Source organism: Malurus melanocephalus, unplaced genomic scaffold, assembly GCF_030028575.1.
Source record: "Malurus melanocephalus ecotype Western Australia unplaced genomic scaffold, MMel_1.1 scaffold_746, whole genome shotgun sequence".
Taxonomy (NCBI): Eukaryota; Metazoa; Chordata; class Aves; order Passeriformes; family Maluridae; genus Malurus; species Malurus melanocephalus.
In genome coordinates this window covers 71438-81153 of record NW_026623978.1, presented here as the reverse complement: position 1 = coordinate 81153, position 9716 = coordinate 71438, and the positions used below count along the sequence as shown (strand labels likewise).

The 9716-nt window shown below is 62.4% G+C and overlaps 2 protein-coding genes across 2 annotated transcripts in view; one reads left to right on the top strand and one right to left on the bottom strand.

Annotated features, from left to right (window-relative positions):
- ADAM15 (ADAM metallopeptidase domain 15) overlaps window positions 1-953 on the bottom strand; it is a 7967-nt gene extending 7014 nt beyond the window's left edge. The window contains exon 1 of the mRNA XM_057384795.1: window positions 761-953. Within this exon, the coding sequence (XP_057240778.1) occupies window positions 761-842 (82 nt within the window). The 5' untranslated portion in view covers window positions 843-953. The remainder of the gene's footprint in view (window positions 1-760) is intronic.
- Window positions 954-2688: 1735 nt separating this feature from the next.
- DCST2 (DC-STAMP domain containing 2) lies at window positions 2689-8696 on the top strand. The gene is made up of 26 exons (XM_057384768.1): window positions 2689-3007; window positions 3097-3267; window positions 3388-3489; window positions 3582-3769; window positions 3865-3946; window positions 4043-4256; window positions 4342-4499; window positions 4591-4755; window positions 4836-5003; window positions 5095-5195; window positions 5277-5407; window positions 5544-5659; window positions 5736-5829; window positions 5928-6119; window positions 6207-6343; window positions 6430-6555; window positions 6633-6707; window positions 6809-6937; window positions 7017-7156; window positions 7247-7424; window positions 7542-7685; window positions 7792-7913; window positions 8008-8162; window positions 8333-8432; window positions 8525-8613; window positions 8693-8696. Exons 1-26 carry the CDS (start codon window positions 2689-2691, stop codon window positions 8694-8696), a joined length of 3600 nt encoding a protein of 1199 aa, XP_057240751.1.
- Window positions 8697-9716: the final 1020 nt, after the last annotated feature.

Below are 9716 nucleotides of genomic sequence, written 5' to 3'. Positions count from 1 at the left end.
GACTCCCCAGTCTGCACCCTGGACCCTCCTGGTCACCCACCCGACTCCCCAGTCTGCACCCTGGACCCTCCTGGTCACCCACCCATCGCAGTCTGGTCACCCATYGCATTCCAGACCCTTGCCATCACCCACTGCAGCCCACCAGGGCAGGSGTTTGGGGTGGGGAGCAGTAACGGGGACCCCTACATTGACCTGACAGCAGCCAAGGCACGGCTCCCAGCAGAGCCTGTTTAGGGGGTGCAGGGGGACGGGATGGGCTCCTCGGCCAAGCCTTGCATCACCTCGGCCAGCTGCCCAGTACAACCAGCAAGGAGACTGGGCAGGGCGGAGAGCCCGAGCCGGCTGACTCAGAGCCCCCTCTCCCGCCAGCTTTTGGGGAACCCCCGCCCGCCCARGGCCCGGGGAATGCTGGAGGGGGTTTGGGAGGACACGCAGACCCCTCTCCCCACGACCCCACCAGCCCGGGGAGCGCCGGGTCCCGGCGGCCGGACAGAACCGGGGTCCCGGGGGAGCACCGAGCGTCCTAGGGAGGGGTCCCCGCACATCCCGGGTAGGGGTCACCGAGCGTCCTTGSGGGGGAACACCGAGCCTCCCGAGAGGACACACCGGACATCCTGGGGAGGGGGCAACGAGCTTCCAGAGGGGCTACGACWCCCGATGCCATCCCGGTTCTCCCCATGGGTACCCCCGCCATGCCCCGGCCGGGGGCGAGCCGCGGTCCCCACCGATCCCCCAGCCGCGACCCCCGTTCCCCGCTCACCTGCAGCGCTCCCGGAGCCGGCGGCAAGCAGCAGCCCCGCGGCGAGCAGCAGCCCCGCGGCGAGGAGCAGCCGCGGCCCCATGGCCCCCAAGCCCCCCCCGGGCCGCGCTGCCCCGCCGCGGCCGCCCCCGCCGGTTCCCGTCGCGCATGGCCCCGGCACCGGCACCGGCACCGACCCCGCCCGGCCCGGCCCGAGGGCGGAACTTCCCTCCAGACCCCGTCGCCCCGTTCCGCTCCTTCGGCACCGCCCAGCCCGGGGCGGGGCGGGGGTGGCTCCGTGTGCGCTGGGAGGGGTTGGTGTCCGCGGTTGAGACCCCGGTGGTGGTGCTGCGGGAGGGGTCCGTGCCTTCCCCATCCCGAGACCCCCGCCTTCAACCCTCCCGGGATAGCGGATTCCCCCTCCCTCATCACCATCAGCCCACCACTTTCACCTCGCGGGAGAGCAGATACCCACCGTCACCATCTCATTTTTTGGAGACTTCATCATCACCCTGTACACTGAAGACCCCCACCTTCAGCACCCTCTATGGCAGAGCCCCCCACCTCCATCCCCCAGGGCAGCAGAGACCCCCACCTTCACCACCCCGTATGGCAGAACCCCCTGCCTCCATCCCCCAGGGCAGCAGAGACCCCCACCTTCACCACCCCATATGGCAGAACCCCCTGCCTCCATCCCCCAGGGCAGCAGAGACCCCCACCTTCACCATCCCATACTCCAGACACTCCTGCCATTATGTCCTCATGCACTGGAGACCCCCACCTCCATCAACCCAGACATCGAAGACCCCCACCCTCATTTCCCAGACACCACCCAGCCCCACCTTCACCTGCCCATGCACAGAAGACCCCCCACTCCCATCCCTTTACACCCCTTTTCACCTCTCCAGGCCTAATCCCCCATTAGTGGATGCACCCCACAGACCCCACTTCATGCCATGCATGGGGGTTGTGGCTTTCATTTATGGGACCCCCTCCTCACTGCTGTTCTGGAGGAGCCTGGGGGCTGTGGGACCACTGGAAAGACATGAGCCCCCACCTCCCTCCAGCACCGCTCACTGTGTCCTGCCYGATCCCATTCTCCATTTCTGGGGACAGGAAAATGATCCAAACAAGGCTTTATGGCCACCTCATCTGGGTCACCAAAAAAATCCCAAAACGGGTTCCTTCCCCTGGTGTACAAAAGGCCAATCCCACCCAGAGCCGAGGGATTTATTTCCAGTTCAGCACTGAAGGTCAGTCCCTGATGGGCAAATTGTTCATTATTTCTACACTTTCTCAAACAAGTATTAAACATTCATGGTCTGCAAGTTACACAGYTTCTCATTAATTAGTATTAATTAGTATTTTYTCTTTTATTGGTTAAATGATTCTCTTGCTTTCTCATGGTAATTAGGCTGCATGCTCAGTTTTCTCCTTTTTTTGGGTCAGTGGATTTCCTGACTCGGYTGTTGTGAGTAATTAGGGAGTAATAGTAATAATATAATATTATAAATGTAAAAATAGTAAGTAATAAAGGGACACCCTTGCTGGAATTACCCACTTCACCCTTTCGACTGATGGTCAGCCTTGTTTGTTCCTCTCCATTTCATGGCTGTGAGGCCGAGCGTCCTTGGTCTGTATGTCCAGTGTTCCATGGACAGTGCTGATGCATTGGCTCAAATTTCCTCTCCCTACACGTGCTGAGGCTTATTAAAACTGCAATTACTGACATGTAATTGCACAGAATTTCTGTGTTTGGAAGATGTACTTTAGGATGAGCAGCGCCTACTGCACCAGAGCTCAACTGAAACCGCTGAGGCGTTCTGAAGGCAACGGAAACTTGGAACCGACACTGGCGAAACCCCTGCGAGCAGCTTTTTGCAAACTGCTCGCTGGGTCTGCTGCTGTCCCACGGAGAGCGATCCGGAGGGAGCAGCAGGAGCCCCAGCATGGGGCTGGTGTCGGCCCTGAGCAGAGCCCTGCGGGGCCGGAGGGGCCGGCGCAAAAACCGGGCCCAGCGGCCTGGGGCCGAGCAGCGGCCGGAGGAGCTGGTCAAGGCCCAGGAGTTTGCCCGCAGCATCGGTGGTTTCACGCTGGGCCTGGCTTTGGCCAGCCTTTATGGTGCTCTGGTGCTGCTGGTGCAGGGACACAATGTCTGGTACTGCCTGAGCGTCACCGTCATCATGGGCGCGGCRCTGGGCCTGGGCATGGCCTTCTCCATGAAGACGCGGATGATCGTGCTGCTGGCCCTGCCGCATTTCTTCACCAGTGAGGAGAAATGGGTGCTGTGCTGGGATTTGGGGGTGTTGGGGGKTCCTGGCTCCCAGCTGAGCCCCAGGACTGCCCTGTTTCCACAGGGGAAGGGAAGATGCTGATCATGGTGCTGGCGCTGTGCYTGACGGTGCAAGGCCCTGGCACCAACCTCATGCACAACGTCTCCCAGATGGCCAAGGCGCTGTCGTGTGGGGCAGAACTGGCTCAAAATCAGACGGCCGAGCGGCTGCAACGTGCCAAGGAGCCGCTGCTGAGTGAGCAGGGTGCTGGGGGAGGGTGGACGGACTGGAGGGGCCTTTCCTGGGGGAGCCATAGACACCCCCAGGATACCCTTGCCACTTGGGGTATGCTCAGGTTGTCTCCTCTCTCTGCAGACTTGCAGAAAAAAATCAAGGACATCGGCCAGAATGCCAAGGTGGTGGCTGACCGTGTCCGCAAGTTCGTCCGTTCCATCATGGACTCCATCAGACACGTCGGTGAGTGGRGTCCCGGGGGTCTCCCCATCTCTGGCACCCCACACCCTGCTTTCAGTCCATCCCCATCTCTAACACCCGCTCTCTGCCCGCAGCCCGGACCCTTCGCAATGTCTGGCTGTGGTTGGGCAAGATCGGCAACATCTGCAACCGCGAGCTGGGGTCACCCCAGGGCAGCTGCATGCGCTACATGGACAAGGCCAAGGACAGATGTGAGCGTGCYGTCGGCATCTTCTTCCACATCTGCTATGTCGTCCACAGCTTCAAGATCCTCTGCAATATGGTTGATGCTCGTGAGTCCCTGTTCCTCTGCCCTGGGGGTGTTACAGGGTGGTGGGGCAGATCCATCCCCTCCCCTGGGGCCCAACCCTGGCACAGATCCCCCTCTCCACAGTTGCTGCTGTCTTCTGCGTCATCCCTCAGTACATCCAGGCCTTCATCCGGAGCAATGTCGCAGTCCGTGAGTATCCTGGTGCCATGTTGGGTCTGGGGTCCCTCTCTGCACCCCTCTTCTGGCTCTTGCCCCAATGCACAGCGCCTCTTGTCACCTCTGCAGCCCTCACGGACGCCCTTAACCGTGTCCGTGCGGAGTTTGAGTTCAACATCTCGGTCGTGCACCACTTCAACGTCAGCCTCAATGCCAGCAAGAGCCTGGGGGAGGTGTCTGCAGACATGATGGAGGCTGTGCGGCGGCACATGGAGCCCTACCACCGCGCCCTGGAGCTCTTCTCCTACCTCTCCTTCTTGGCTATCCTCTACTTGTGGTACCAGTGAGTGCGCAGGGGTCCTGCTCTGGTCACCTGTGGGGAGGGGGACATGGTGGGCAGGTGCTCAGCGTCCCCGCCGTTCCCCCAGAGCGATACGGTACCGACGTCGCTACCTGCGGGACGACACCTTCGACAACGTTTACATCACCCGGCGCTTCGTGGAGATGGACCTGCGGTGCGCAGAGCAGGGCAAACCCACCGTGCTGCCCCTGTCGGCACGGGAGAGGGGCCGATACATCCCCCCAGGTCAGCCCCAACCCCAGGGACGTCCCCCAGCCCAGCCCTGAGCACTGGGATGGCTCCTGGCATGGACTCACGATGCCCTRGTGCCATCCAGGTGCGCTGTGGCTGTCAAAAACGGAGCGACGCCAGTATGGACTGCAGCTGTTTGCGTTCCTGCGCCATGTGCTGCTGGGGTTCAGCATCCTCYTGGCTGACTACACCATCTTCTGGCTACTTGACCTGTTCCGGCACCAGCTGAGCGCCGAGATCATCGCCAGGGGTGAGCGGCACCCGTGGGTGTTTTGTTGGCTGAGGGTTGGGGCTGTGGGGTGGCCCCAGGACTGAGCCGCTCGCCCACAGCACCATCAACGATGACCATCAGCGTCAACGGGACRGGCTACACCAGTGAGATCTTCCAGGATCTGGTCTCTGCCTTCAAYGCGCTGCAGGAGGGCAAGGTCTCGGTGCTGTCCCAGAAATGCCTCATCGAGCCCGTGGAACCAGACCACAACACCCACATCACCATCGGTGCGCAGGCTGGGGGTGCTGCACCSTCCATGACCCCGGTGGGTGGGGTAGGGTGGTGCCACCCCTCCATAACTCATTTTCTTCCCACCAGGAATCCTGTACGGTGTCTGGCTYTTCATCGCCGTCTTCGGCTCCTACATGGCGCGTCTGCGCCGGGCAGTGTGTGCCTCCTACTTCCCAGCCCGTGAGCAGGTGAGACACTGTGCTSTGTGTGTGACCCCCTCCACATCCCCTCAGCATCCAGCTGCCCTCATCCCATCCCCTCCACGCCAGGAGCGCCTGGCCTTCCTCCACAACATCATCCGGGCACGGCGGGAATGGGTGGTGTTTGCCCTGAGCCGATCTGGCACACAGCGCATGGCTGATACTGGGAAAAGCAGGCTCTTCCTGATCCTCATCTCCAGGTGAGCTCCTCCAGGGGGTGGGAAAAGGCAGCAGCATCCTTGGGGAGTCTGTGGCAAGGACCCCTGAGATGGCATTGCCCCATGAATCATTGCCCCATGGATCATTTCCCCATGGATCATGGCCCCGTGCTTGCAGGTTCCCTCTCCTTGTCCGCCTCTCTCGCATGTTGGGCATCCAGCGAAAGCACTGCCTGACCTGCGGGATGGCAGAGAAATCAGATTTCACCGCCTGCATCACACCCAACTGCAAAGGTARGAGTCCCCATAGCTTGCRGACCCCCTCCCCAGAAAATGCCACRTCCCMCCYTGACGGCCCTGTTTTCCACAGGGCTGTTCTGCAGCGAGTGCTACAAAAACCTGAACAACACCTGCTCTGTCTGCATGGCCCCCCTGAGCTACCCAGACTCTGGGGATGAGGAGATGTGAGCAGAGGGGTGCCGGGAGCCCACCCGAGCCTGGGGGGCTGCAGCAGGTGGGGGTGGGGGGCTGCAGCTCACCCCTGTCCTCTCCACCCCTGCAGGGACTCCAGTGACGAGGAGATGCCAGAGCTGGGTGCTGTGCAGTCACTGCGGGGAGGCGGGGAGGAGCAAGGGCAGCCCCTGCTGCAGCGCATCAGGGACAGGATAAAGGGCTGGAGATTCCCGTTCAGAACGGCCACCGGGGTGCAAGATCAGCCGGAGGAGGAGGAGGAGAGCGAGGCGTTGCTCTCCAAGTGAGCGCTGGCTGTGGCGTGGCAATGTCCCCCCTCCCTAACAGCACTGGCACTGCTGGTCCCCAACACTTCTCTCCCTGCTGCCAGACGGGACTTAGACCATGATGAGCAGGCTGAGAGAAGGGACAGCAAGCTGCAGGAGGTGGTGGTCCAGCAGACATCCAGCGCTGTGGAGTCAGGGGTTGGGACTGAGACACGTCGGAGGCAGAAACCCCCCAACTCAAGTGAGCTCTGCTCCCRCTCCTCTCCCAGTCAGGGCTGCCGGTGGGCAGTGGGAGCGGGCAGGGCTGACCCCTCCCTCCCCACCCAGCCCTGAAGCGAGTGGTGGTCTTTCTCCTGCCTGGCCTGTGCAGCCGGTTCCTCTGGAGCCGGCCAGATGAGTATCGCTGCAGAAAATTCTTCCTGGGCGCTGGCTTCGGGATGCTCCTCGGCCTCGGTGAGTATATCCCAGTGACAGGCACAGCATGGGGCTGGTGGCACTGGGAGCTCAGGACACATTGTTGGGTTTTTCAGGACTCTGCCAGCTCCTCATCATGCCTCTGGACCTGCCGGAGKCACAGAGGCTGAAGCTCACCTGGACGCTGACATGTGAGGATAAGGCAGGGTGATGATGGGGTGATGGGGGCTGTCAGGAGCCCCCAGGGGGGTTTCTCTGTGGTGACATGGGGTCAGCTCTCTGCTCCACACAGTGATTACTGCCTTGGGCTGGGCCACGTCCCCCCACTTCCGCTGTGCCAACCTGCTCATGGTCCCCAAGTTCCTGGGCAAGGAGGGTCGGCTCTACGTTCTGTCCTTTGTCTTTGCTGCCATCTACGCTGGTAGGTCCCCCCACATCCCTGTGCCCCCCAGCAGGGTCCTGGGAGCTGGCAGGCTCTGAGCCACCCCTGCTGCCACCAGGGCCCGGTGCCAACCTCTGGCACAACCTGATGGAGACCAAGCGCTCGATGGAGTGCGTGGTGGAGCTGCAGATCAACCACACGGGAGTTCTCTGGCAGGCATCCACAGCCCCCCTGCGCCAAGTCATGGAAGAGCTGGTGGTGAGGAGGGGGCTTGGGGCAGCGGGGGCTGGGGGTCTGGGGGAGCAGGGCCGAGCCTCTGCCTCTGTTTGTGTGTCTGTGACCCGGCAGAAGAGCGGCGAGACTCTCAACACCGAGATGCAGAACGTCTCGCACGCTTTTGTGGAGCTGAACGAGCAGGTGGCCAGCCAGGAGGGCTACGACCTGCGGCAGCGCCCGGACAACGGCACCCACCGGGGCCCCAGCACACAGGAGCTGTACGAGAAAAAGACCAAATATCGCTGTGCCGGTGAGTGGGGTGGGCAGGGAGTGGCAGCACGTGGGGAGGGGGCTGCCCCACCATATCCCAGTGCACCCCAGTTTGGGGCTAGGCCAGCACAGGCAGCTGAGGGCTCCTGTCCCCCAGCTGTGATCAAGAAGGGCCTGCAGCGCTGYGGAGACCATTTTCAGAGAATGCACGCGGCCTGCATGCTGAGAGTGTCCGTGCCCATCATCAGCCACCTCATCTGCATGCCCATGCAGTTTTCGTTCCTCTGCCGATCGGTCGGACGTAGGTGACCCTGACCCTGCATTCCCTCGGAGCAGCAAATCCAGTCCTGTCCCTGCAGCTCCTGGGACACCCCCAGGTCACCACTGTCCCCATTTCATCCCTGCAGTCTTGAAGTACTGGTGTGAGGAGAGAATCCCTGTGGATGGGAATTTYGGGCAGGTGTACGACCAGGTGAACACCTCTGTCAACAGCCTCGGCCAGGAATTCAGCGCCAGCATCGCCTACCAGGTGGGTGCTTGGGCACCCTGTGAGTGCCTGTCCCTTGTGCCCAGGGCCAGGGTCAGGGCCAGCTCCTGCCCTGCCCACGGCCCCTCTGCCATAGGAGGAGCACCGGGAGATGCTGGAGGGCGTCGAGGTAGCAGAGCAGCTGCGGGARGAGGTGACCTCGCAGCTGCGGGAGGAGGGCGTCCGCCTGGGCCTGGCCGTCTCCTTCTTCCGCCTGCTGCTATCCTTCACCTTCCTTTTCGTCTTCCTCTCGTAAGACATGGTCRGGGTCTCGTTGGCATGGTCGGGGGGTGGAGGTGACACCCCTGTGCCAGTTGTGGAGCACAGATGGGTGAGGGTCTTCTCTGGCAGCAGGTTTGGGGGGGTCCTGGGGGGCTGCAGCCGGTCCCTCCTTCTCCTCCGGGCCTCTCCTGTCTCACCAGGGCTTTCTACTACACTTATCAATACTGTCACAACATCGGCTTTGACAACTGCTACATCACCACCTACTTCCGCCAGATCGATGCCCGGCGTGAAAAGCAGGTTGGGTGGGGGGAAAGGGGTGCAGGGCAGCCCCCCGCCCATGGCAGGGTGTCCCAGAGGCTGCACTGAACCACCCCCTGCCCCTCACCCAGAACAAGCGGACGCTGCTGCCCCTGCTCCAGGAGGAAGCCTCGGCTTTCATCTTCCCGTGCCACCCGGCYGTGCAGCGGCCTGAGAGGCAGTACATGGTGAGGGGGCTGGGGGTGATCTGGGGGGTCAGGGTGGGGACAGCAGTCTGTGACAGAACCTGCTCCCCGCAGCTGATGGAGTTGCTCAGGTGCATCCCGCTCCTACTCTTCCTCCTCTTTGTCTGCGGCCTGGAYCACTTCATCTTCAGCGTTCTCAGCATCATCCAGAACCATTCCTTTGTGGAGTATTCCTACCAAAGTGAGCCTGTGGCCCCAGGGGGCAGACCCATGGTCTCACCGTGCCCCTCAGCAATGCAGGGACCCCCCTATCCCTCCCACTCCCTCCTCAGCCTCCCCTATCCTCCCATTCCACAGCCAGCCACCACTTGACCGTGAATGTGATGGGCACATCCCTGATGGCGCAGCTGCTGCGGAGCACCATTGGGGCTCTCAACACCTCCTTCGACTCCCAAGTGGAAACCTCCAACCTTGGTGAGCCCCTGGCAGGGATGGGACCCTCCCCCAGCCCCAAGCCTGCCCAAAGGGGCTCACAGCAGTGCCGTGTCCCCAGCCTGYCTGCCACAGCCCACCGGGATGACGAGGAAGCAGTATGAGAACACTTGCTTGCCCCTGGGCTTGCTGGCCCTGCTCTGCCTGGCCCAGGTCTACCCGTTCCGYCTGCGCCGCGCCATCGCCGCCTTCTACTTCCCCAAGGTGAGCGTTCCRAGGGCTGGGCACAGCTTGGGGGGTGGGTTCTGAGGTGGCTTTAGGATGGGCTGTGTCCCCAGCCGCCCACCCCTCACAGTTTTCGCCGGCACAGCGGGAGAAGACTCGAGTGATCTTTCTGTACAACAAATTGCTGCGGCAGAGGAAGAATTTCGTGCAACTGCAGCGCGGGCGCATCGCCCGGCAAGCACGGCAGGCTCCCGGGCTCGTGAGTGGGGATGGGGACACAGGGACATCTGGGTGGGGTGTGCCACTGTCCTGTGACCCACACGGGCCTGTCCTTGCTGCAGAGGACATCWCTGCTGCAGTGGTGCCGCCGGCGCTGGCCCCGACTGCGCCGCTGGCTGCGCCGGAGCTGCATCCTGTGCGGGACCCCCGAGACGCCCCGGCACCGGCCCTGCTCCAACCCCAACTGCAGCGCCATGTACTG